This window comes from Balaenoptera ricei, chromosome 9, assembly GCF_028023285.1.
Source record: "Balaenoptera ricei isolate mBalRic1 chromosome 9, mBalRic1.hap2, whole genome shotgun sequence".
Lineage (NCBI taxonomy): Eukaryota > Metazoa > Chordata > Mammalia > Artiodactyla > Balaenopteridae > Balaenoptera > Balaenoptera ricei.
In genome coordinates this window covers 96477589-96505292 of record NC_082647.1, presented here as the reverse complement: position 1 = coordinate 96505292, position 27704 = coordinate 96477589, and the positions used below count along the sequence as shown (strand labels likewise).

The window sequence follows — 27704 nt, the reverse complement described above, 5'->3', positions numbered from 1 at the left end:
TTTTGACCATCTGTATGTATTCTTCGGAGAAATGTCCATTTGGGTCTTCTGCCCATTTTGAGGATTTAAATACATTATAGTTTAAGAACAACCTTTCATTAGAATACTATGCTGTCTTTAAAAGTGATTATTTTAAAATGTCATTACATCTACATCTATCTATATTGATTATGTTAGTATATAGTTCTAAATATATAATTTTATGTAGTAGCCGTATCTATATATTTATATTTGGAATGCTAATCCAAATAAAGTGGCTTGGTTTAGAGATTAGGGATCTAAAAATATACAAATATATGACAAATTAATAGATATAGTTATGCATCTATATCAAAGTATTAACACTTATTTCCAGATTTTTGATAATTCATCTTATTTATGTTGGGTTTTTTTTCTGAATTTTTTGCAAAGATTGCTTTATATGCAAGGGAAAAGAACATTTCAAAAAGACAGAATGCACATGTGGGCAAATACCCTTAAGCTGGAAGCATCCTTTTTGGCCACTGAGGATTCACAGAATAAGCAAAAAAAGTCCAAAGTGGCTCACTTAGAATGAGGGTAGTCATACAATTTATCACCCAAACCAGGACACTTTTGAGACTGAAAGAGGAAGCTATTAATAATTTTGCATAATCCGGGACTCCCTAGGCAATCTCAGCCTTTCGGTCAGCCTGCTTAGAGTGGAAGGTCTGTGGAACTTGTCTTTGAAGATGACCCAGTATTGGAGTGTTAAACCACAGAGACTGCCCTTTTATCAGTACAGTTGGGTGCAATTTCTAAACATACTGGCCAGATGGCTAAAGAACGTTGGAAACTTCAAGTTTCTCACCTCATTAGCTCATTTGGATCAATAGAGCCCTAATTTTAGAAATTTGTTCTTGATTAAATAGTATTTCTCAAAGAAATATGCCATTTGACTAAGAACACACAGTATTATTACCCACATTCTCTCACACTGCAGATTTTCATCTTGGAAACACTGTGTAACAGTTTTAAACCCTTCCTGATTCCAAATCCCTTCTTGCCTTGCCTGTTTTCCACTAAGAGCTTTGTTTTAGGGAACTATTATCTGTGACCTGAGGCACTTACTTAAGATGGCCACTGTCCCCATCCATCACTCTGTTCCCTTCCGGCTATTTATATCTCCCAGTCCTTCACGGCCCAGTTCAAATTCCTCCTCTCTCCCAAGCCTTCTCCGCCCACCACAGCAATCTGTCCTGCTGAAACACCTAGGCATTTATTATCTGCACATCGGATCAGCACCTTCTCACCGGCTATTCTGTTCTCCAGCTATTGACTGCACCTACATCGCCCTCAAACTAGTCTGTAAGCTCCTCATGGGCACAACTACTCACATTCTATGCCACCTGGCATGTGGCCAGGCAAGGTCAGTCTGTCAACCTTTCTTATTCTGATCGTAAACTGGGGGTTGTTAATTCCTTTATATACTCTGCCTCCCACCCCAGTTTGGGTGGTTGCTAGGCATTAAAAGAGGCGATTATTTCGATTACCCAAAGTGTCTAAATGCCAAGGTGTTTGCATAGGTGGAAAAACTAAAGCCTTCTCAAATGCGGCAACCGGTGAGGTCTTTCTTCCCTTAAAACATCATGAAATGGCACAGTAAAGATTCGGAGCAAAGGTAAACAGGACAGTTATGTTGTAGAGTACTGTCTCTGTGTTAAACATGGTTCTGTAGGTATAAAGGACGAAAGCTCGGACAGGCTCTGTTAACACCTGCAATACTATCAGTCCCATCTTACAATATTTTACTTGTATTTTGATTCTCCCTGTACAGGGCCAAAACATGGAGCCCATGAGTCGATCAGTGCTCCAACATCTGCCCTCTCCCTCCCGAGAGTCCAGAACCTGCCATTACTTAGCATCGATAACAAACTAGGCAACACACGTTGCTATTCAATCACAGGTCAATCCATAATTGAAATGATACTCTTTGCACCTCCTGCTGCCAAATTTATTAAACTGATATACATGTCAATGTATCTTCCTCCAGCCTTAAGATGACTTAAACTGTACCTGAAGTGTGAACAACCAAATTTAGATACCAATATCGTTTTATTTATTCCAACCCTCAAGGCACCATATTTCTCATACGTGACAGTCTTCTTGGGAAATCTGCCAACTCAAATGCATTCATCGTAACCTGCCTCACTCTACAATACTTTACAGTTACACACGTGGTCAGCAAGGGAGGGTGACCTCTGTTCAAGCAAAAAGTAAAACTCCCAGTTGAACTGTTAACATAGACAAAGAGGGACCAATAATCCCCTTCCTTCTGCGAGTTCATCTGGCACCACAGTGAGCATCAGGAAAAGGCACACCTTCTCCAAGAAACTTTACTTCCATCTGTTAGAAAATAGTCTTCATATTCCTGATTTTGTTAGAACAAGGCACTTTAGTGCCATCCACCAGGAAGACTGTCACAGTAAATCTATGATGTCTGTGATGTGAATGGTGGTCCCTTAAAAGTGGCCCAACTGTGCAGTGCACAACCTATGCAGTAACCCTGGCCAGGGGTTTGATAACTTCAGCGCAAGGGAGTTGTGCTTTATTTTACTTCCCCTCTGCACCTCAATTTCATCATCTATAAATTGGGAATAATAAGAGCTATCTAGCATGGGTGTCTTAGCGCTGATCAGTCTTCCCATTAGAATAGGAAAGCAATGGCCTGTAAAGGATTCAGAGAATAAGAAAGAGACGTCCACATTACTTGATGATTGCCTAAGAACTATATCCCTAAGATAGAGAGCTTACATTTTCTTCGATTCTGGGAATCGAAGGCTGGGAGCCGGTCAGGTAGTGTCCAGTTGGGGACCTGTCTTGGATGACCTAGGTGTGACTCTGGAATCCTTCAATCCAGTATCCATCCATTCATAAGGTTTCATTCATCCAGTAACAAAATTCATCCAGTAACAAAATCTGGCTTTCATATATTGAAAGTGGAAAGACTTGAGTTTTTCTTGTAGCGATGATGGCTGTCACAGCACCCCCCTTGCTGGGTGTCTGTGTGATGAAAGAAGCCCACGATGGCAAAGTAGTTGACAGGGTTAGGTGTTCATCCTCTGGAGACAAAAAAGAAAACTGGAAATCCATTGTCCTACATCAGGGTTTCTGGACCCCCTCACTATCATTTGGGGCTGGATAAATCTTCACTGATGGGGAGATGTCTGCATCTCATGGTAGGATGTTTACCAGCATCCCTGGTCTCCACCCCCTAGATGCCAAGATACGATTAGAACCCCTCCCCTCCCTGTCACAACAACCAAAAATGTCTCCAGGCTTCACCAATGTCCTTGGGGTGGCGTGGGGCAGAAAAGGGGGAGGCAGGAAAATCATCCCTGGTTGAGAAACACTGGCCTATGTGGAAATTTAAATTTATAGCCTTAGAATCATTCTTGAGAAGTAGTCATCTATGAGCAATCTGGCCTCCAAACAACGGGGACTTTGTTCGAACAAACCTGGGCTTAGCTCTGAGTTCCACAATGATTGTTTCATGACCTTAAAGACACTAGGCTTCTATTTCCTGTCATATAAATATAACCGAAACCTTGGCCTCTAATTTTCAGGATTTCCTCCTTTTGGGGCCGGGGCTGGAGGAAAGGTGTTAGGGACTGCTGGGGGCTGACCCGAGACATTGCAACCTAGGCATTCCCCTGCTCACTCTGTACCTGGCCACCTCCTGGAGTCCAGGGGCTGCCATCTTCTCTTGAATAATAGTTACCACACAGGGCTGGCATGAAGTGAAGATAGCAGCTTTCAACCTTGCTACCATGGCTTCCATGTAAGTATAAGCCCATCACTTAATTTCCCACAACACAGCTACCTAAGACCAAGTCATTTAAAATCTTGAAGGAAGCAAGGGAAATGACAACAGAGAAAACCTTATGAATGGATGGATACTGGATTGAAGGAATCCAGAGTCATACCTAGGTCATCCGAGACAGGTCCCCAACTGGACACTACCTGACCGGCTCCCAGCCTGCAAAAGGCTCTCACCTGCCTCGTTCCCACCACCTGGGACGGTCAGTCCTCTGCCATCTGGGAAGTGTAGGGACCCAGCGCTTGTCTCAGGCCTGCTCCCTCCCTCTCCTCCAGCCTTCACTTCCCAGGGCTCCTTTTCGCCCCCCAGCCCCGCAGGATGACTGACAGATGGGAATATCCACATAGAGGCTCACCCACTACCCACAGGGGTTGGCCTTTTCAGAATACTTGAAAGACAATCTCTCAACAACTCGTTTCCCTAAGTCTGAGATATTTGGTTTGGAAAATCACCTTGGGGGAGGCTTTCACCAAGAGTCTAAGCTGGCTGTAGCCATTGGGTCCACCTTTGTGGTTCCCTGTGAACAAGAAATGAAGTAAGGTTTCCAGTGATCTACTTGATCTGGCCCAGTCTCCATCATGAAATGTCTTACGACAAATGGTGAACAACAACACATATGACACAATTCCCAGGAATAAAAAATACTTTTTTAGAGATAAGAGTGCTAGGGTCTGAATGGTTGTGTTCCCCCTGCAAACTCATATGTTGAAGTCCTAATCCTGAAGGTGACAGTATTAGGAGGTGGGGCCTTTGGGAAGTGATTAGGTCATGAAGGTACAGCCTTCATGGCTGGGATTAGTGCCCTTATAAAAGAGACCCCAGAGAGCTAGCTCATCCCTTCTGCCATGTGGGGACATGGTGAGAAGGTACCATCTAAGAACAGGAAGCCCTCACTGAACACCAAATCTGCCTGCACCGATCCTGGACCTCCACCCTCCAGAACTGTGAGACATAAATTTCTGTTTTTCTTAAGCTACTTAGTCTGTGATGTTTTGTTACAGCAACTCAAATGGACTAAGATAGAGTATTCTAAATACATAATGGCAAAGAAACATTTTTTTTCCTAAAAGAAAGCAAAAAATATTATGAAACAGGAGTAATTAAAAGAGTAATTGGTCAAAAAATGGACAGAAGACCTAAGTAGACATTTCTCCAAAGAAGACATACAGATGGCCAACAGGCACATGAAAAGATGCTCAACATCACTAATTGTTAGATAAATGCAAATCAACGAGGTATCAGCTCACATCAGTCAGAATGGCCATCATCAAAAAGTCTACAAATAATATCAATAAATGCTAGAGAGGGTGTGGAGAAAAGGGAACCCTCCTACACAGTTGGTGGGAATGTAAATTGGTGCAGCCACTATGGAGAACAGTATGGACTAAAAATAGAGTTGCCACATGATCCAGCAATCCCACTCCTGGGCATATATCCAGAGAAAACTCTAATTCGAAAAGATACATGCACCCCAGTGTTCATAGCAGCACTATTTACAATAGCCAAGACATGGAAACAACCTAAATGTCCATCAGTAGATGAATGGATAAAGATGTGGTGTATATATATATACAGACATACATACACAGTGGAATATTACTCAGCCATAAAAAAGAATGAAATAATGCCATTTGCAGCAACATGGATGGACCTAGAGATTACCATACTAAGAGAAGTAAGTCAGACAGAGAAAGACAAATATATGATATCACTTATATGTGGAATCTAAAAAATGATACAAATGAACTTATTTACAAAACAGAAATAGACACACAAACATAGAAAACAAACTTACGGTTACCAAAGGGGAAGCGGGAGGGATAAATTAGGAGTTTGGAATATAGATATATACTGCTATATATAAAATAGATAAACAACAAGGACCTATTGTATAGCACAGGGAACTATCTTCAACATAATAACCTATAATGGAAAAGAATATGAAAAAGTATACACACACACATATATTCAATATATATATCTGAATCACTTTGCTATACACCTGAAACTCTTACAACATTCTAAATCAACTATACTTCAATAAAAAGAAAAAAAAAAAAAAGAGGAATTGAGGCTGGAAAAGACAGTTCAAGCAATGGAACAGAAAACAGCTCAAAAACATACCCATATATTTGGAAAGTAAGTATATAATGGATCTCTATAGAAAGGATAAATTACTCAATATATGCCCAGGAAAATTGGTAACTGTTTGGAAAAAGATCAAAAATTAATTTTTTATTTCACATCGGGACTTCCCTGGTGGCGCAGTGGTTAAGAACCTGCCTGCCAATGCAGGGAACACGGGTTCGAGCCCTGGTCTGGGAAGATCCCACGTGCTGTGGAGCAACTAAGCCCATGCGCCACCACTACAGAGTCTGTGCTCTAGAGCCACGAGCCACAACTACTTAGCCTGTGTGCTGCAGCTACTGAAGCCCACATGCCTAGAGCCCATGCTCCCCAACAAGAGAAGCCACTGCAATAAGCCCGCGCACCGCAACGAAGAGTAGCCCCTGCTCACCACAACTAGAGAAAGCCCACGCACAGCAACGAAGACCCAATGCAGCCAAAAATAAATAAATTTCAAAAAATTTTTTAATTTCACGTCATTAACCAAAAATGTCTGAGATCTAATGTAAACACAAAAACCTATTAAGCATTAAAAAAATACACAAAAATATTTTATAACCTTGGAGAAGAGGAGTTCTTCTTAAGAAAGACACAAAAAGTAAAGGCCTCAAGGAAAAGCCTGATACATCTGACTACATCCAAATGAGAAAAAAAAAGTGTATGGAGAAGATGCCATAAACAAGGTTAAAAGAAGAAAAGCAACAAGCTGGAAAATTACATTATTTTCAAACAGACAAGAGACCTAAATCTAGGATGTATAGAGAATTCCTATAAAGCAATGAAAAGATCTAAAAAAATACCAATAACAAATCATCAAAAGATACTAACAGCAATTTACAAAGTGAAAATACAATGGACCTAAGAACAAATGTTCAGAAACATACTAGAGAGAAATTCAAATTAGATAAGCTATTTTTACCGTAATAATGGCAAAAATTAAAATGTTTGAAAATGTTAGGCGTTAATTAGGGCATGAAAAAATGGGCACATTCCTGTGCTACTAGTGGGGGTATAAAGTAGTCAGCTACTTCAGAAGACAATTTGACAGAACTATTAAAATTTCAAATGTACATGCCCAGCAATTCTACTTTCAGGTAGAAATACTCCCTCATGTGCTCAGAAAGCATATATAACAATAGAGATGTTGATCAGCCTATTTTTTTGTAAAACCAGAAACCTAAATGTCTGTCAATAAGATAATAGATAAATAGACTCTGGAACATTTTATGGGATACTTGGGAGCAGTTTAAAAGAATGAGGGATTTCCATATGTAATGACATGTAATAGTATGTGTGAAAAAAGAAGGTTGCAGAAAAATATCCACAGAATGGTCTGTTGCACGTGTCAATCTTGTTTATGCTCATGCAAGGCTTCTCTCTCAACCGGGATAAAAAAATATATATATATATGCACACACATATATATCCACATACATGTGAATACACACACATATATATACATACATATATACGCACATATACACATATATGTATGTATCGCCACAAAATGATGCTATTCATGTTTTAAAAAAATAGAAAAGAACACACACACAGCAATACCATCTACAGCTGTAATGCTAAGTCTATAGAGGAGGTAAATGTATAGAAAATGGTATGAAAAAATGCCTTCAGACCTGGGGGTACGGTAGTGATCTGGGGGCAGGGGAGTGACCATGTTTGAAGGGGGCGATTCTAAGAGAATTTTCCACTTATCTCTATTGTTCTACTATCTTATAAGAACACATTTATACGTGATTTTTAGAATTCAATATTGTTTCTTTTACAAACGAGAATAAATTTTTCTCAGGAAAAAAATAATCTGCAGAGACCCCAGTCCATTTACTATTTTTTTTAAGTTCTTTTTTTTTGATGTGGACCATTTTTAAAATTTTTATTGACTTTGTTACTATATTGCTTCTGTTTTTATGTTTTGCTTTTTGGCCACGAGGCACGTGGAATCTTAGCTCCCAGACCAGGGACCGAACAGGCACCCCCTGCATTGGGAGGCAAGTCTTAACCACTGGACCGCCAGGGAAGTCCCCTCCATTTACTATTACGACAACTATTTACATTGTCATGCAAAGACTGTCTTCTCTCCAGTCACACTTTGGATTTTGCAGTTCTTGTGCATAACAAAAGGGTCTTCTAGGGTCTTCCCAGAACAAAGGGATATTTACCCTGCCCTGAAGTCCACGTCAGGATGGAGTTCCAGGCAGAAGAAGTTTCAGACAGCAGTCTTCACCAATTGACGCAGGGCAGCAGCCTCATACAAAGGAGAGAGAAGAGCTTTAGTTTTCTTTCTAAGGAGAAGGACCTTGTCAGAGCGACCATAGGAGCCCTTCTAGCATCAGAGGGTTGGCCTGTTTCTGACTGGCAGCTGTTGTCTACAGGAAGCATTGCGACCAAAGTAATAATCATAGCAAACATTTACAGGCCCTATGCTGCGGGCTCCATATCCAGAAGCTCACTTAATCCTCACAACCATCTGAAGAAAAGCGCCTTAGTACTCATTTAACAGATGCGGAAACTGAGGGGCAGATGGATTCAGAAAGGTTCTCGAGCAAATGACTCAAGCACAGTTCTAATCCACACCTGCCAACCTCAAGCCTGTGCTCTGGCCTCCACCTGCATTGCCTCCCCAATTATATTACTGGTGAGTTTGGATGGGGTGGGTGGGCTTCGTTCCGATTAATTTGTGTACATTAACGTTAAATTTGTATTTATTTATATTTAGGTTAAGGGCTCAAAGTGATTTCTACAACAAGGCTAAAGAGAAGCCATCTTTTTTCCTGCCCACCCCCCAAGAAAGAGCAGCGGCTAGGGGTGGGGCTGGACCTACCACACTCTGGGAAGCAGAGGTCTCCTCAGCCTGCAGCATCAGAGCCAGTCCGGGGAGCCCCAAGTGATCAAAGTCACGGTTGAATCTGCCAGGGGGTTCACGGCAGCTCCACCTCGAGATAACACGCTCCCATGTTGGCTTTTCTGCCCCAGTCAGAATGCAAATTTCATGTCTTTGTAGTGATATTTATTAATAGAGTCCATGTTTATTCAGACCAGGCATGTGGCTAGGGTCTTATATTGAAACCAATAACAAAAAGCCTGGAATTCCCATTTTCTTTCCTACCCCTGGTGCTTCTAGGGGTCTTCTTATCCCAGTCCTATTTGATCCACCAACAGACAGGGGTCAGGGAAGAGGCAGGCAACCTAATCTAACAAGGTGAGGGAGACAGCACATCTGCCCTCCAGATACAGGGAGCTTTTATAAAAGGTAACAACATATGTATAATTTCCCCCCAAATTACAATTCTCAGAGAGACAGAGTTAGGAAAATAAATTTAGAGAAAAGAGTGGCAGATGGGATAGATGGATTCAATTAAAGCAAAGAACATCAAACAATTCCAGGGATGCCTCATTTTAATGGAACATGTCATTTTCTCCTCATCGCCTCCAGGTAACTCCCAACATCGGTCTAGGTAGGAAGTAGGGTGCGCACACAGCGCCTCAACCCCAGCAGGAGTTTAATATCCTCAAATGAGAGAGCTAATACTCCCTCCTCTCTTCTTCTCAATAATGTGGTGAAACAGCACATGAATCACACTAAGCGAATGCTGGCTCCGTATTTGATGCACATTTCCCCAGAACCAGGTGTTATTCAAATTAAATAGGTATTTTCCATTGTCATCTCCATTGAACTGATTTCTTTATTTGGTCTATGGGAGAGTCTCCTTTTTAATTAAACCAACCGCTGTCATTTTTCTAAGAAAGATAATAAAACAATAAAAATATTTACACCCCTTTTATCTTCCTAAACATTAATCATGCGGGAAGAAGGTTGCTAGACAGTTTTATCACATAGACATTATACTAAGGTGCTTTAAATTACTGTTTTGCAGGTCAGTTTATTCCTATTAAGGATGTATAAGATTCTTGTTGTCACTAATAATATTTGTGACTATTTACTACCAAAAGGAATTCAAGTCTGCAATAAATTTGCCATATACATAGTTGGTATATAAGTATAGACATGCATATAATAATATATATGCACCATGCTGACCCCAATACTACTCCCAACTGACCTCAATTTTCATCTAAAGTCAAGTGTAAAAATCTAGTAGTTGGATGAGCAATGCCTTCTTCATTCTCTGGCTCCCAGAGGTGTAATTTAATTGACAGCCATGTTATCCATAGTTACGAAGTCATAGGTGGGTTATAGTTTCACAAAGATGGTATTATTATCTCCATAGTCAGAGAAACTGTGGAAGGCTTAGAGTAGAAACTACAATTATACCTCATAACTCTAACTGCAATAACGTATACGTGTTCTATCAGTTAAACATGGCAATGGTATCCAAAGTCTTGTTTTGTAGAGAGGCCAAATCACTTTTAGATTCCAGCCCATACTTTACTATGTTGTAAACTAAAATCCCCCCAGCTAGAAGGGAATAATGTTTGGGCTGTCTTATCATCTTCAGGGTGCTGGGCAGAAATAACTTGAGAAACTCAGCTGGGGTAGTAAACTAATGTTAAAATAGTGAACCATGGCTTTGTTTCTTCTGCACCTTAGATGCCCTTACTTTCCCTGATGATAAACAAGCTTTGATTTTTCTTGAGTGACTTAAAGTGGCTCCCAGGAGAGGAGACAGAATTTTCTGGAAGCTCAAGTCACGGACTCCCAGCCCCTGGGCTTGAGTCCCTTCATCACTGTACCCTCCACATACCTCAAGGAGGGTACGGTTGTAACAGCCACCAGTGTGGTGGCATCGCTGTCACTAAAGACTTTTTCCCAACAGTTACATCATGACCTTGTCGTTGGCGAACTCTCTATAAAGTAGTGATTGAGTTTAAATAGCAGAAACTTGAGTACCCAAAGGATAAAGATAAATTACCATACTCAGCATGTAGGAGATACTAGTGTAAACCAGTTGCACAAAGCTGGCCAAAAATTTAGAGAAGGATGATACACAATTCACAGGAGGCTCAAAAGAGGAACAAGGGAACATTGCTCAGACTCTTCCTTTGTTAAACATATTTTTCTAGTAAGTTTTTTGTTAACCCATCACTTTACACCCAAACCATTCTGTATTAGTTATCTATTGCCATGTAACAAGTTACTTAACAACTTAAAATGACAAGCGTTAACGATCTCACAGTTTATGTGGATCGGGAATACAGGCTTGACTTAGCTGGGAACCTCTGCCTCAAGGTCTTTCACAACTGTGGGCCAGGGCTGTGGTCTCATCTCAAGGCTCGACTGGAGAAGGACACGCCTGTAAACTCTCGTGGCTGTTGACAGGAGTCAGCACCTCACGGGGTACTGAACAAAGAGCCTCACTTCCCCATGGCCTGTTGGCCAGAGGCCTCCCTCAGTTCCTTGCCACATGTACCTCTCCAAAGGACAGCTCACAACTGCAAGCTGTGGCCTTCCCTTAGAGCAGGCCAGTGAGAGCAAGAGTGAGCAAGACAGAAGCCACAGTCTTTTTGGAACCTAACCTTAGAAGGGACATCACTTTGCCACATTCTATTTGTTAGAAGCAAGTCACTAGGTCCAGCCCACAGAGAAGGAGAGGGAATCACACAAGGGCATGCACACCAGGATGTGGGGGTCATTGGGGTCATCTTAGAGGCTGCCTACCACCCTTGCATGCACAATGAGGAATAAACACCAAAATGGAAGGAAAATTGGAAAGCCGTAGGGGAAGAGGAAAATGTTCTAAGATCTAATTACTTCTACCTCTGAGCTCTCTCTCTCCCTTTCCCCAAATCCAGTCATACAACGTACTCTCTGATGAGGCCCTTCTTCACAGTGTCTCTCATACCTGTCTCCTCCTCTCCACCTGCATGGGACCATCAAAGTTCAGGCCTTCCTTTCTTCACATCATGAATAGTGCAGCACTACTTTTCTAACCAGCTTCCATAGTCCAGTACATCCTGGACACCAAGGCCAAAGTAATCTTTCTAAGTCACACTTTCTACTTATCCTTTTACTACAGAAAGCCCTTTAGTGGCTCCCCAGTGTCAGACAAAACCCAAATTCTTTAGGCTGCCATAAGATGCCTTCCATAATTTGACTCAGGCCTGACTACAAAGTCATCACTCCCAAACCCAAATAATAACCCACCATCCCAGGTAAACCACACTCAACACCCTAACACACCACACTTTTGCTCAGCTTGAAGGCTCTGCTGACACCATTACTCCCCTTTCCCTTGGCAAGACCAATCTTCACCTTACCATTATAAACCACCCCCATTTCCAAGATGCAAAGCAGAGTCATTTCCTCTGTGTGTAATCTTCTCTGTGACACATTTTCTGATCACTCCAAACTAGATTTCAGTTCCTCCCACAGACAGGCACAGATCTGAGAGACCACACCATTCACTGCCCCAGCCAGTCACTGGGTACATGTCTTATTTTTCCAGGGAGCTGATAATTTTCACACCTTCCTTCTTCCACAGAGACCATCAGACTGCATCTCTACCAGAGCTGGGCTGGGTCTCATTTGTCTTTCTCTGCTGGGGATGGTAGTCCATGACAGGCAATGTTTGTTGAAAAGATGGATGGATGGATGGATGGAAATGTCAAGCATAGTGTCTGGCATATGATGAGGTCAATAAGTAATAAATATTCGCTACCACCACCAATCCTTAAAATGAGAATCTCCACTCAGTGGCACCTTAGCCATTTAGTGGTTCCTATGTAGGAACCCTTCCAAAGAGAGCAAAGGCAAATGAAATTTATCTGGGTCTGACCCAAAATAAGCCCATTCACACAAACATCACAACAAGATCAATTCACAGCTCCTCTTTCATCACCCATCCTAAACCTGGCTTTGAGGTACAGGATGCTAAGTGCAGGAGCATAAGATGACAGGCACAGCAGACGTCAGTACAAAGCAACTTCAAATCCATGCTCTTCAGCCATGGGGCAGAAACAGAGGTTGTAAGAACTAAAAGGGTGCTGGGGGAAATGAAGGAAATATATCGATTGTGGGAGAGTGTCCGTATATTTTAGGTAATTCCCAGTAAATTAAATGATTTTTTTTTTTTAAGAGAGAGATACCGGAAGACCTTCTAAGGCCTTTGCTGCCAACCCCTAGGGAGAGGGGGGAAATCTCAATTAAAGCCTCAAATGTCCAAAATCCAGAGAAAATTTAACGCTTCCTTTCTAGCTGGCCAAAGCAGTTAAGCCTGAAGTGAATTCTCCCAGGAATCAGATTCCTGGCCATCCTCATCTCACAGTGGGGAGCGCTGGAAACGGCTCCAGGGGCTTGACCCGCCAAGTAGCATCTTCCGACAGTGGGTGAGTCCGCTCTCCCACTATCGTGATCCTGGAGCAAAGTCTACGCAGTGGTTCTCTGAGAGCCGGAGACACGCGTCGCGCGGAGAATCTGGGGGGACCCCGGCCCTGAGTTTTGAGCTTTGAACGCCCCGCCGTCTGAGATGGGAAGGCAGCTCCTCTCGCCCCAAACTCACCTGCTTTTTAGAACCACTTCCATCTACCCACTGGTCTCAGCTCCCAGAGGCATCCGCAGGGTGCAGGAATCCTCCACGGCCCAAGGTCCACCGTGAAAGAGAAGACAGGGTGGAGGGAGAGGTGGCTGGGAGGAGAGGTCACCAGGGTCCCCTCCCTGGCTCGGGGGTGGTCGTCGGGGAGGGGGGCTGCTCGGCCCCTCCCCACTAAGCGGCGGGGATCCTCGCGGGGGCGCCTCACCGTGGGCGACAGGGACAGGCGAGGGAAGGACGCGCTGGCGGGGCTGCGTGCAAAAACTTTCCGTCCTCGAGCGCAACTCTGCGGGGAAGACCATCCTTCCCACGGCCCCAAGTCGCGCCTCTCTCAGGCCATCCCCGACCCCTGCCCGCACGCGCAGCCCCTGCGACCCCGGCTCGCGGGTGCCGGCGGTGGCCACGGCGCCGTAGCATCCCAGGGCCGGGCGCTGCAGCCTCGGGTCCCGGCGCGCGGCCCCGCCCCCGGCGGCGGGCGTGCGGGCGCCGGGCCTCGGGGCGTCTCTCTGGTGCCCCTGGCGGCGGCGGAGGACGCCGAGAGCCGAGCCGAGCCGGGCCGGGCGCTGAACGCCGGCTCCTCCTCCTCGCTCTCTCCTCCTCCTCTGCCTCCCTCCCTCCCTCCCTCCCCCTTTCAGAACACTCAATGTCGGAACGTTCCGAAGATGACGTCGGAGCGTTCTCGAATCCCGTGTCTCTCGGCTGCTGCTGCCGAAGGAACAGGGAAAAAGCAACAAGAAGGAAGAGCAATGGCGACACTGGATCGCAAAGTGCCCAGTCCGGAGGCGTTTCTGGGCAAACCCTGGTCCTCCTGGATCGACGCCGCCAAATTACACTGCTCCGACAGTAAGAACCCCACCGCCTCCTCCTCCTTTTATTACCCTGTAACCTTTCCATTCACCTAGAGCCACTGGGAAAAAGTGTGTGTGTGGAGAGAGAGTGGCCCCCGGTGTCCTCCATGCTTCTCCCTCTCTCTAAATAAATACACACAGAGACAGATCATCAATGCACAGAGAGAGGCCCTGCTGCCAGGGCTGTCTGTCTGTCTGTCTGTGCCCGCTCCCCGTGGCAGCCCGCGGGGTGGGCTTTCACAGCCCCACGGTGTATCCGTTCAAAAGGCTACTCTGTTGCTGCTTGCATAGTTTTTTTGGTACCTATCTGGGCCAGGTAGATGGAAATACGGACTTGGGAGAAAATGTTGCATTGTCAATTTTTGAAAGATTTTCATATCCAGTATTTATATCGATCTGTTTGCAAATAAACACTCTCCCTCCCCCCCCTTGACTTTGGCTCCCCCCCCCCCCTTTTTTCTCTTTTTGTCCTTATTTTCTTTTTTCCTTTTCTTTTTCATCTGCAGATGTAGATTTAGAAGAGGCTGGAAAAGAGGGTGGAAAAAGCAGGGAGGTTATGAGGCTTAATAAAGAAGGTAAGTGGAGCTACTGGCATCTTAGTGTTAGCATGTGTGGCAGAATCTTCACAGGATTTCGACTATAATGTGAATTGTTCTGCTGGGTACAGAGTGACTAAGGCTTGTCAAAAATTGAGCACGCCCAGGTGACTACTGCTTCGTGTTAACTTCTTTCAAAGTATAAATACAACTGGGGGGTAGAGGCGGGGAGGTTGTTGACGGCAGAAGTTTCCTGCACTTCAGCTGGAGTCCACATTTGGACCTTCTGGTGCATATCTGCCATTCGCCTTTGGAGCATCATTGCCAAATGGTGCGGGGTGGAAATCGCTGAAATGAGGAGCGGGGCTCCCTTCCCAAGCACCCCAGCCTTCCTCGTGGGTAAATACACAACAATTTAATGAATCCGATGTGGTCAATCATCCCAGCAGCTACTTCTCCACTCTCCCCTGAAAGCCATGGTACGTGGCAAACCTTCGCAGCAAGTTACGTTTGGCACACTTTGTGTTTGGTCACAGATTGTTATGTGGTGAGCAGGGTTAGGGGCATCTGTGTGTGCCGCCCCCAGCCGGTCACCCATCTCTGCTTCCCCAGCGTGGAATGGAAATACAGTACCTGAAATGGGACACAGTGAGTAGCTAGGTCATCCCAGACGGAGGCAGGCGAGTGAAGCCACAGCCTACTGGAACTGGGCATCAAACACACATGGTCGTCATAAATAAATCATAGCCTATTCGCGTTTGCAAGCCTGCCATATGTAACTCTGACCTGTGGGCTTCACGTGGAGCAACTCCAGAGGCCACTTTCTGCTGAACAAATGGATGGGTTCATTTGAATTGTGATTTACTAACTGGTGTCTTGTAAACGTGGTTGGCTGAAATTGGGGGTGGGAGGAGGTGCAGGGGGGCAGAAGAGGTTGGCAGGAAGTGTTGAAAGAGTTCAGCCATAACTAGGCCATAGGAGCCTGGCTCATCCAAAATGAATGGAGAAAAGGCCATTAGACACAAAAGAACGGTCTCCCTCATAAACCGCGGTGTCACCCTGGTAGGCAGCTGAAACCTGCTTGGAAAGATGGAACTCATTTTGTGGATCACACCTCAGACAGTCAGTTTTCTGTGCCCAATCATTTCCTGACCATCCAGTGAGAGGAGAATTTGTGCTTCAGAAAAAATGACATGGAGGTTCAAATGCATGCATATTCAAGGACAGCGCTCTAGCGTAATGTTTCTGCTAATTAAGCACTTTGATTGGGAACGAAACCTTATTCTAAAGATGTTTGCTTCTAAATATCTTAGTGTGATCTTGACATGTGTCTTTCGGATGCACGAGGGAATGATGTCAAGTGGCCTTCTTACAAGTGGCAGCTTACTTGTGCTCAATGTCCATGTGTGTTGGCATTGGAAAGTATCACTGGAGGTTGTTTTTCTTCACAAACTCTTAACATCTTTAAAAGCTTACGGGACTCAGTTATCAGACCGCTGGCAATGAAAAGGTTTCCACGAAAGAAGATGAAGTTGTGAAAACCTTTAAAGTTGAATAAAGGTCATGGTATGGCCCAGAATTGGCACCTCTCAGGCCTGCGTGATAGATTATGACTATAACACACAAAACTCATATTCTGCACCCTTCTCTGGGCTTCTGTTTCAAAAAACTCTCATTCTCAGATTCTCTTTGCCTCACGAGAAATAGATTCTATTAACGAAAAAAAAAATGTAAAGCTCTCCTTTCCTCAGAAGTCACAAGTGGTACATCCTGCTTATTATATCCTTTTGCTGTAAAGGTACAAAGATTTAGCTCCTAATGATATGCATTTGCATTAAGGACCCCCACTGTTCAGTGTAACATGCAATTGCTGAGTTCACCAAATAGCCATGGATGGGCTGAAATCTCTTTGTTCGTGGGCCTGGTGGAGCAGGTCTGGGTTAGCAATTCCTGAGTTCTTCCTGGCATGTGCACACAGTTTTCTTTATGGATAGCGTATACAGGTATGAACTATATATCTCTTCCCCATGGTGAGGAGTTTAAAGGTTGAGCTGAGACTTGGTGTCAGGGTGTTTGGTTGCCAAAGTCCCCAGAAACACTGGTTGCCTTAGTCTTGCTGTTGGCCTTGTTGGAGTAATCGTGTGGGAGGTCTCAGGATGAATATGTGGTTGTGGATGGATCTCTGCAGGGCAAAACGTGGCCTAGGTGTTTCTCCGTATGTGAGCATACATAGACTGACCAGGATGTCATCAATAGTAAGCAGGTCTTGAGATTTGTGCTTTAATAGCAATGAATAGATAAAGTTTAGGAATTCCAATTAAGAAATGAAGGTATATGATCCAGATTTTGATTTTTTTTTTTATTGTGGTAAAATAAACATAACATTTTCCATTTTAAAGTCTACAATTCAGTGATACTAAGTACATTCACAGTGTTGTACAACCCTCAGCACTATCCATTTCCTGAACTTTTTCATCATCTCAACCAGAAACCCTGTCTCCATTGTATAACAATTTCCCAGTCCCCCTCCCCCAGGGCCGAGCCCTGGAAACCTCTATTCTACTTTCTGTCTCTATGAAGTTGCCTATTCTAGATACTATATATTTGCAATATGTGTCCCTTTGTGTCCAACTTCTTTCACTTAGCATCATGTTTTCATTATTCATCCGTGTGGCAGCGGGTATCAGAATTTCATTCCTTTTTATGACTGAATAATATTCCATTGTATGTACATGCCATGTTTTGTTTATCCGTCGTCTGTTGATGGACATTTGGCTTGTTTCCACCTTTTGACTATCGTGAATAATGCTGCTGTGAACATTGTGATATGATATTTTTTATAGACTAAGCTCAGGGAACAAAATTAGGCTGGGAAAGTGAAAAAATAATCATTTTACCTTCTGCCTCCATCTGGCCACAGCTTCAGAAGATACAGGAAGGCTTGCAGACTTTTGAACAACCTGATTATTGTAAGATAATTCCTTCTGCGTTTCTTGAACCTTTTTCTACTTCAATTCTCCACCTATATCAGTATGAAATGTTAACTGAATGCTTTGAAATTTCTGTAGTAAAGTCTTCACATTCATGTTATTATTTTGTCCAAAGTAAACTAAAATTACAGTCAAGAGGAATTTGGCAAATACTTTTGAACCTTGCCAGGTCATCACCTGGGTTCAGAAGGTGTTGTTAATTCCGTGCTTGTGTGTGGTCATGTGGGGTTATATTGAGGGCAGCCTGAAGCGGTGAAGGGAGCAGGAGAGAGGACTTTAAGTCCGCTTCCTAATCCCGTATATGACCTTGGGAACATCACTTCCCTTGTCTGGGCCTGTTTTCTTTCTTGTAAAGTAAGGGAGTGGATTAAAAGTCTCCTGAGGTCCCTTTGAGACCTCTGAACCTAAGTTTCTCTGTTGAATGTACCTACATTTGAGATGCAGTCATACTAGACGGGCTGTTTTTTGAAGAAACTTAAAAAAAAAAAAAAAGCAAACCCTCACATTAAAAATATCTTACACTACTACATCCTGGGTTTATTTTCTCCTTTTATAATCTCTTGGTGGCAAACCTCACTGCATCTCGTACACAAGCATATTGTGCTGCAAATAGTTTGTGAATGGTATGTGGCCTTTAGGACTCTGAGAAAACTGAGGGTCTTAGTCCAAAGCCCAGGGGGATGTGTTCCCCGTAGTGGAGAGGGGGTTGACCTCAGTCAGCTTGGATCCATCAAGCACTGCGATTTCCTAAGAGGAGGGGTCCCAGAAACCTGATCAGCCTAATCTAATATGTGAGCTGCCATTATGATAGAAAATTCCAAGGAAGGCCATTCATCTAGCTAACCTTTTAAAATAATTTTCTCACTCCAGCTTCATAGATTTATTGGAAGACTTTTTTCAAGCTAATTGGGGAAAAGCTCTGTGATTTAGAAAGATGTCTCCCTTTTCTAATTGCCTCACCTGAACTTTTTTTTTTGAAGAACAGTCAATTCATAAATAAGGACCAGGTGCGTATAGCTCGTTAAGTGTCCTGGACTATACAAGTTCGGAGATAATAACAGGGTTGTTGTGAGGATTTACTGAGATAATACAAAGGGCTTAGCACAAAGTAAGCGCTTAATATGTGCCTTTATTATTTTTTAGATGTTATTAGGATTATCATCATCATGTATTAATGAAGCTAGTTCTAGAAAATTTTATTATTATAACTAACGAGGATTTTTAACTAATCAGTGATGAACAGAAAAGATATACTCAATCAGAAATTTCATTTTTAGCGTAAACCATGTTATAATTTTATAAAGCTAAGGATTTTTTAAAAACTGATTTCTGTGCTATCCATGCTTTTAATGGAGTACAGCTGATATGTAGTCGTTGATAACTTTTATCAAGAGCTAGAGAAAAATACTTTGGCATTTTGGGGTTTATGGCTGAGAAAGGTTTACGAAGTTCTTTCTGGGGACCAGGAGGTCTAAAAAATAATTTTTAAAATAATCGATCAGTTGTTTAATCTGATCAGTGAAGATAGAAAGTCCTCAATGGATCATTGTTTGGGTCTTTTGGAAGCCTACCCTCATTACTTCGGGCATTTGTCTGTGTGTCAGTGTTCCCAGGTGTTTCGATTTGATGTAGGTAAACTTGTGGAATGCTTCCAATTTGAAAACTGTTCAGGGGCCAGTAAGATCTTGCTGTGACTGTGAGAGTTTGCTGTTCTCCTGAGACGCTGGTGGAGTCAGGCTGGACCACAGGAGGAAGCACGGAACATGGGAATGTGTTCAACTCAAGTCTAGGAGTCTTGCGTTTATGGCTGGATGGGAGCAAATCGGAGAAAAGATGGCACCTGACCTGGTAAGAATGGAGGGTTCTTAGAATCCAAGCCAGAGAAGCCAGCGACAATTGGTGGTGATTTCTAGTAAACTGTGGACAGTTCCCCTTTTTCATCACACAGACAACTCCATTACCTATGCTAATAGGTGATAGGAAGACACCAAGTCCACAGATTATATCGATAAACCTCATCTTCGCCATTCATTTCAACTTCTTTCTCCATTAAGCCTACCTTCCTCCCCTTTTGCTAACGAGCAGCAACATTTGTTCACTTTGGCGCTTCGTTATCATCCCTCTTCTCTTGCCCAGTGCTTGGGATGAAAGGACATGAGAGACAGAGTGGCCTCAAGGTGGTAGGGAGGAAAGATGAAAAGGAGGAGACGGGCTTGGAGAGTGAATCAGCTTCACAGCTGCATCCAGCCGATGGAGGAGGGGGAGTGCCAGAACCAAGACGGCAAAGCCGAGGGAGGGGATTTCCAGCACCATCTAGTTTTGAAAATACAAAGCCTCTAAAATGACTATCTCTTTATATGTACAAGTATTTCCATGTGCCTGGGTTCTCATGTGGAGAAATTGTGGCTCTGGCTCCTTCCAGAAGGCACGGTTACCCTGTGCTGGGTTCTCATCATATGTCAGTCTACAAGAATGATGCTTTTATCTCTGGAAGATGTAGACTATTTCCCTCTCTCTCTTTCTGTCTCATTTAAATACTTCTTATTTTTTTAAAAATAATGTTCACGGGTTACAAAGTTGAGAAGGGTATGCAGTGAAAAGAAAGTCTCCCTTTTACCCTTGTCCCCAGTTGCTTGTGTATCTTTCCCAAGATAGTCTATGTGCATCCAAGTAGATACATAGATAGTTTTTTCCTGCCTGCTTTCCCCACATGGCTGATAGCATCCTATAAGTATTGCCTAGTGTCTTGCCCTTTCCGTTTATCTTAGGGAGTGGTCCACATCAGTTCATGAGGAGCTACTGCAGTGTCTTTTTGGTGCCTGCTTAGTGGGAGGATGGTTTAAGCCTCTGGGTGTCTTGCTTAGTTTTTAATACAACCTCCTGCTTTCTTGGCCTCCGTCGTGCATTTGAGACTGACAGTGGGACAGCACTGGGCTAGGCCTGGGGGGACAGCAGTGAAAAAGCTCAGCCCTTGCATTGTGGCGCTCCCATCCTAGCAGCCAAGGCAGACATTAAGAAAGTCGTGGCGACTGTGGTGAGTGTTCTGAAAGGGAAAATTGGGGTACTGTTGGAAAGCATGACAGGGGGCCTAATTTAGGTTAGGGGATCAGTGCACGCCTCCCTGAGGAAATCTTATTTATGCCACAACCTGGAGAATGAATGGAAGTTATCCATATGCAGGGCTGGGTGGGACGGAGTTAAAGGAAACAACATGTGTGCAGGCCCAAAGTGAGAGAATATAGAATGTTCTAGAAACTAAAAAGTCTGTTGCTGGCGTGACGATAGCAAAGCAGAGAGTGGTCTAAAGTTTCTCAGCAGGAACACTACTTCTTTGTGGTGGGGGACTGTCCTGTGTGTTGCAGAATGTTTCACAGCATCCCTGGCCTCAATCACTAGATTCCAGTGACACCTACCCCTCCCTTGAATTGAAAAAACCAAAAATGTCTCCAGACATTGCCCAAGGTCCTGGGGATGGGGTGGCGGAGTACCAAGTCACCCTGATAGAGAATCACCGGTGTAAGGTGAGGCTGGAAAAGTAAGAACACAAGAAAAATAGACTCAACAATATTCTGCTACCATCTTTCCATGTCTTAGGCCTAAGTTCCCGGTGAGGCGGCCTAAGTTCCCGGTGAGGCAGCCTTACTGAATACTTAGCAGGCAAGCGTGGAGCTGTGACTGTCCCCCGCACGGTGCGACCTTTGGGAGCATCTAAAGAGAGAAGACTCCCTCCCTCCCAGAGTTCTCCCCCAAAGGTTTCCGAGACGACCCCTCCAAACCTTTGTGTCCATTCTGTAGTAAACGGTGATGGCACTGAGATTCAGGTTCTAATTCTGGGTGGCCCAGCCCTCCCTCACTGCGGGTGGAGGAGACCCCAGGGCGCCGATTCAGATAATGATGGCATTTATTGTACGGGGGTCCCTGATGTCAAAAGCGTCACGGTGAAGCATTAAGGATTTCAGTTTATATTTAAAGTCAGGCTGGAAATACAACTGGCGTTCTGTGCAGTTGATTACCCGTGGGATTTGTCTGAAATGGGGATCCACATGATGGAGAGCAAAGCGGCTGGTTTCAGGATTTCCACATTAAGGATTAGAAAGTAGGAAGGGCAGAGGAGGATTGGATTCCTAAGGGCTCTGGCCCGTGTGCCAAGTGGTCTGTGGCATTATTTAGGCCTGGAAGGCCATGTTCACTCTAGCCAGTGGCTCACAGAGGCCTGCTGTCTCCGCTTCAGAAGTGATTTAGGGAAGTTAGGCAGATTTGGGTTTTGCCTGGCTTTCTGTGTACATCGTGTTTATATCCTTCGGGCTAAGCTTTCATTCATGACGCTTTGTTTCATTCATGATATCCTTTGGAAGTAGACATAAAATGGTAGCAGCAGACACAGGGAGACCCTGTCCTAATCAAATCCCTTTTATCCAAGGACCCCATCCTCTGAGGTGGCCCAGTGTTCATGTCTGGAAACTAGGATCATTTAGTGACTGCAATAGAAGTGACATCACCAAGATAGTGACATAGGTCATTCCTGACTTTGCCCCTCCTCACAAGAACAACTACCAACTATTCATGGACAAGACACCACTGGAGAAAATCCTAGAGCACAGGGGTGAGGCTGAAGCACAGCCCCGCGCCACAGAGAGCAAGACAGATGGCTTTAGAAGGGTCAGAGGAGCAGCTACACGTGACTGGGTGCCCCTCCCCCAGGCCAGCAGCACCTTGAGGAGAGGCTGCCCCTCTCCGTGCAGGGACATCCACACCCACCCCCCAGTGTTGTGGGTCACTTCTTGGGAGCCCCGACGCCAGTCTTGCCTCGCGGGGACCATGGGGGAATCTCCAGGGCTTGACCACTGGGAGTCCAGTCGTGACCGCAGCAATCAAAGGTAGCTCTGGTGGAGAGGGAGAGGGTTGGCCAGTGGGTTGACCTTTTTCCGAATTGTAGAAACTGAATGTCAAGGACTGACTTCCGTGTGTCTCTCTCTCCTAAAATTCTTGGTGCGATGTTCTGCAGAGGTTGGGCTCCCAGCTAATGCTGGTTGGCTGGCTCTCTCTTACTCTCTCCTGTGGCAGAGCTCAGATTGGCCACATCAGCCAAATGGACTTGGATTTGGACCCTGAGGCACTTGAACTAATGATGAGAGCCTAGGAAAGCACTTCCTGCCAGTGAGCTGAGGCCGAGGACCTTTACCATGCCAGGGTTAGACTTGGCTACGCAGTTGCCTCTAAGTCAAGCTGGAATTCCACTGTGGGGAAAGCTTGTGTTTTTATGCGGATGCTTTATCTTTGTACCTGTGGTTTCATAACACAATTCTGCTTGCCAATTTCAGGGATCAGGTGCTTAAAGAAAAAAGGAAACCAAGTAAATACTCTCTAGGGCAGGACAGAGTAACATCAGGAAGATAAAAGTGACGCAGTGACGGGCTCCTTGAACATAGAAGCAGTTATCAGTGTACCTGTTCTGTGACGCCAGTTGTGGTTCTCTGAACGTTAACAGTTCAAGGACACCTTTGGCCGGGGGTTGGTGGGAGCAGGGGAGCTCTGTGACCCTGCCGCAATACACCAATAGGTCGTGGAGTCCTGGGTTGGGGGTGGAGAGACAGGGCATCCAAACTGATGACACTAACCAGGGTATGGAAGATGGTTGAGACACTTTCCTAGTTTGGTCGTATCAGACCTAGCTCTTTTTCAGAGCATAGTGGCCACAAAAAGACAAATACGGTATGATTTCACTTATATGAGGTTCCTAGAGGAGTTATATTCATTGAGACAGAGAGTAGAATGGGGGTTGCCAGGCACTGGGGGAGTGGGGAAGTGGAGAATTTGTGTTTAATGGGTACAGAGTTCCAGCTGGGAAAGATGAAAAAGTTCTGGAGATAGATGGTGGTGACAGTGAACTGAACATGTAAAAATGGCTAAAACGGTAAATTTTATGTTATGTATATTTTATCACAAAAGTGCATTGGCACTGCAGACTTAGAAGCTGCATGGAGCATTATTTAAATCTGGACTCAACCACTTAGTAGCTGTGTAGTAAGATAACTTTTCTGAGCCTCCATTTCCTCATTTTCAGAATAGGACTAATAGCAGCTCTCAGGGTTGATGTGAAAACACGAGATACTATGTGGCATACAGTAGGTACTCAATAATGTAAACTTCTCTTACGATGACTGTCACTTTTACCAGGCACTTGGGTCCTCTTCCTTGCCTTAGCCGAGCTGCCGCTTCCAGGGGACAGACGGCATCCTTACTGCTCCAGAGTGTGCCTTGACTCACTAGGCATCTTTGGTCCATATTTTGTCCCTCATGCTTTAAGGATGCTGGGAATATAAACAAGAAGAGTTGGACCCATGTCCCTATGCTGTGAGTTTTCAAGGGCAAGTCAGTTTCAGTTTTTCCAAAGTGTGGTCATTTGGGGGACCCTGTGTTGAAATCACCTAGGTACTTAGCATCCCAGGCTGCGGTGACACTGAATCAGAAGCACTCAGAGTGGAAGACAAGAATGTGCATTTTAACAGGCTCCCTAGGTGGCTCTGATGTTTACTGAACTTTGGTTACAGGAAGTGGCTCTCGACCCTGCCCACCTTGGGAATCCTTTGTGAAGCTCTTTAAAGGCCGAGGCACCAGGACCACTCCCAGACACTTGGATTCCGTAGGTCCAGTTTAAGGGGTTCTGGGGAGCTGCTTATATGTTTTTAAAAATTTCTTCTTCTTCTTCTTCTTTTTATTATTATTATGTGTTTTTAAAAATAGCAATCCTAGCTGCCGTTTACTGGGCATTGAGTAGGTGCCAGACATGGAGCTAAATGTGCATTTTTCTCATTTAACCCTCATGACACTCTGTAAGGCAATTCCTGTATCAACCTCATTTTAGAGATTAGGAAACTGAGGCTCAGCGAGGTTAAGTGATTTACCCAAGGTGATATAGCAGGGAAGGAGAAGAGCTGGGATTTGAACCCAGAGGCAGGCTGATTCCAGAGGCAGTACTCTTAAGCACCATGTCATAATGTTGCCCTAGGAGCAGGGCTAGGCCTAAGGTGAGGCCGGCGGGGCACCGAGAACACACATTTAAAGATGCACACACAGGCTCCTGCAAATGCAGAGCGAGGGCCTCCTTAAATGCTGCACCCTGAGCGCCTCACTCACCTCACCCAGCCCTGCCTCAAAGAGCATATTCTTTAAGCAACATGGTTATAGTTTTCTTCCCCCTCATGTGTGTAAGCCTGTGGCCTGCTGGTGGGGCCCCAGGTCTCCCCCTCAGTGAAATGCTTTCTCATCCCAAGGCCCCAGCGCTGGGGCCTCTGTGGTCAGAGCCCTGGCCTCAGGGAAATCTCAGGAGCTGACTTAAACTGTTCCTTTTTGGGAGAAGGTGTTAGCAGAGATGGTTGCCAAGCAACTCCAGGGGCATCTATCTACAGTGATGATTTCTCTTTTTTTTCCCCTTTTTGAACATCTTCTAGGCCGCTTTTTAGTTTCCCTCTTGGCAGTGGGATTGTTAGTGATTTCATGAAGGGTGTGCTCCTTTGGATGATGGAACGGAGATTCCTTTTCAGTACCCTCCAGTTAGAGGTGACCTATTGATGGGCAATACGCCTGCTAAGTGGGTGTGAAAGACCTTTGCCTTCTTCAGCCACAGAGATACCCTAGTTGTGACTGGCTCTGAGGGGCAGTGACAAAGAAGAGTCTGTGACTGGACTTGCTGAGAGAGGCACAGAATGCATCTCCCACATGAGGATAGGGCGACGTGGTGATGTTCAGGTCTGTGACTCTGGATTTCACCTACTCCCCATTAACTAGGGTACTTAGCATTTTGTACGTGGGGACCTGGCTGATCCTCAGGGAACTGGATGAAGATCTCTCTCTCTCTCTCTCTCTCTCTCTCCCCCCACCCCCTCAGTGGTTTTAGAGACCAGGGGAGCCCTCGACATGTGTTTCCTCTTCAGCGCCGTCCCTCCTACTCAGTTCCCTCATCAGTGTGGGGTTTCAGGTGACCTTTGATGGGCCCTAGTCACTTGGTCTGCTGGCCGGTGTTTTGATCCTCCTGAAGAGGCCCAGAGCTCGTGGGCTGGAACACCTTTCCCACGTGACGGAATCTGCCGCAGACTCTCCGGAAGAAAGGGGAGCATTGGGAAAGTGAAACCCGTCACGTTTGGGTGAGGTTGGCTCCATTCGGCCCACCCACCAATGACAGCCCTGTGAGCCTCGTCCCCAGACTCCAGGCTTCTGTTCCTTGGCACTACACCCTTGACCTTGACCGTTGTGTCCTTCCTCACCGTCTTTTGCAGAAGCAGGGCAAATGGACTCAAATGAGTCCTGCCACTTTCAGAGGCTCAGACCAAACACGTAATGGCAGAAGACCTTTGAAAAGAGAGATGGCTCTGTTTTGTGCAAACCCAATATAGAATAATCCAGCCTTGGACCGATTAGGGGGCTGTTTGCTTTCCAAACGAAATTATTGGGGATTTCATTAGATAGTAGACTGCCCTTGAGCATTTTGAACACCTTATTTTCTTTTCCAAAGTTTTGGTGATGCCCACTTTTATGCCTCTCCTGCCAGCCCCTCCCAGCTCCCCCCCTCCCTCCAGGGTTTGCTCTGTGGCAGCCCACCCTTCTCCTTGCTCACCCCTCTGGCATACTGCATTGGACAGCCCCTCACAGGTATCCCTACTGCACCCCCAGACCCCCCCAGACCCAGCGCAAGTGCAGAGCCTTCTTTGTATCTTCCCTTAGCCGCTAGCTCGAGAGAGACCCTCCCTCCCTCCCTCCTCCCCTCCCCCTCTCCCTCCTCCCCTCCCCCTCTCCCTCCTCCCCTCCCCCTCTCCCCGTAGGAGCAGTCCTCTGCCTCTCTCCCATCCCTCCTGGCCCTGAGCCCCCATCCCAGGCTAGCCCGCCTCATAGCCAACCTAGGTTTTTATAATAGCTGCTTAATTGGCCTCCCTGTCTCTGTCTTCCCAGCATACCAATTCAAAATTAATCGCCCGAAAAGTCACATTTTATCAGGTTGTTCCTGGAGTGAAAACCCATCATCACTTCCCCATTGACCACAGTTAACGCGGCGTTCCAGGTCCCCTGTGCCTCAGTCCCTTCAAATCCTGACAGGCGGTTTGCCCCTTACGAGCCCCGTGCCCGTCTTTGGTCTTTGCCTTCCTCTCGTTCTGTGGGGCCCAAGCCCCAAACCCTCTGCGGGAGCTTCCCCAGCTTCTCAGGCTGCACAGCCCGTACCTCCTGCGGACCCCGTGCTGCTGGCCGTACCCATCATGCACTTCGGCCCCTACATCGTACACTTCCTGGCCATTCCATTGCTCACCTGATGTATTACTTTCACAACTGTGTTATAATCTTGTGGATTTAGGGGGAAGGGAGGAGGGACCACATCATCCCTTTTTCTTTCCTGAGTTATTTTCAGCTAATAAGAGTGTTACAATTCAGCTAGACATCCAGTTTGGTTTTCAGGTACGTGTCTTGCGAGACCTATATTTTTATTTCTTTTTTTTTCTTTTTAATGTGGTAAAATACAAATAACACAAAATTTACCGTCTTAACCCTTTTTAAGGCTACAGTTCAGGAGTGTTAAGTACATTTACATTGTCGTGCAACTAATCTCCAGAACTCTTTTCATCTCGTAAAACTGAAACTCTATATCCTCTAAACAACTGTACATTTATATTTTCGTTTTTAAAAGCAGTCTGGAGATGACCTGTGAGTTTCTTTGATTTAGCACCTGATTTTTTGAAGTTGTTGAGATTCTAAGAACTGGCAGGCCTCCTGAAGTTTCTGTTCAGGTGACTATTTGGAGCCACGATGCAAAAAGGCCCTGTTCAGCATAGGGTGTTGCAGCCCCAGGATCCTCCGTGAGTTCCTACATCAGT

The 27704-nt window shown here is 44.9% G+C and overlaps 1 protein-coding gene across 8 annotated transcripts in view; it reads left to right on the top strand.

The window, feature by feature from the left end:
* The first annotated feature begins 14132 nt into the window (after nt 1-14132).
* The window catches only part of ATXN7L1 (ataxin 7 like 1), a 231740-nt gene continuing 218168 nt past the window's right edge, over nt 14133-27704 (top strand). For all 8 annotated transcript variants that reach the window (XM_059934160.1, XM_059934153.1, XM_059934152.1 and 5 more), the window contains exons 1-2: nt 14133-14313; nt 14825-14893. In XM_059934160.1, coding sequence (XP_059790143.1) covers nt 14133-14313; nt 14825-14893 — 250 coding nt within the window. The remainder of the gene's footprint in view (nt 14314-14824; nt 14894-27704) is intronic.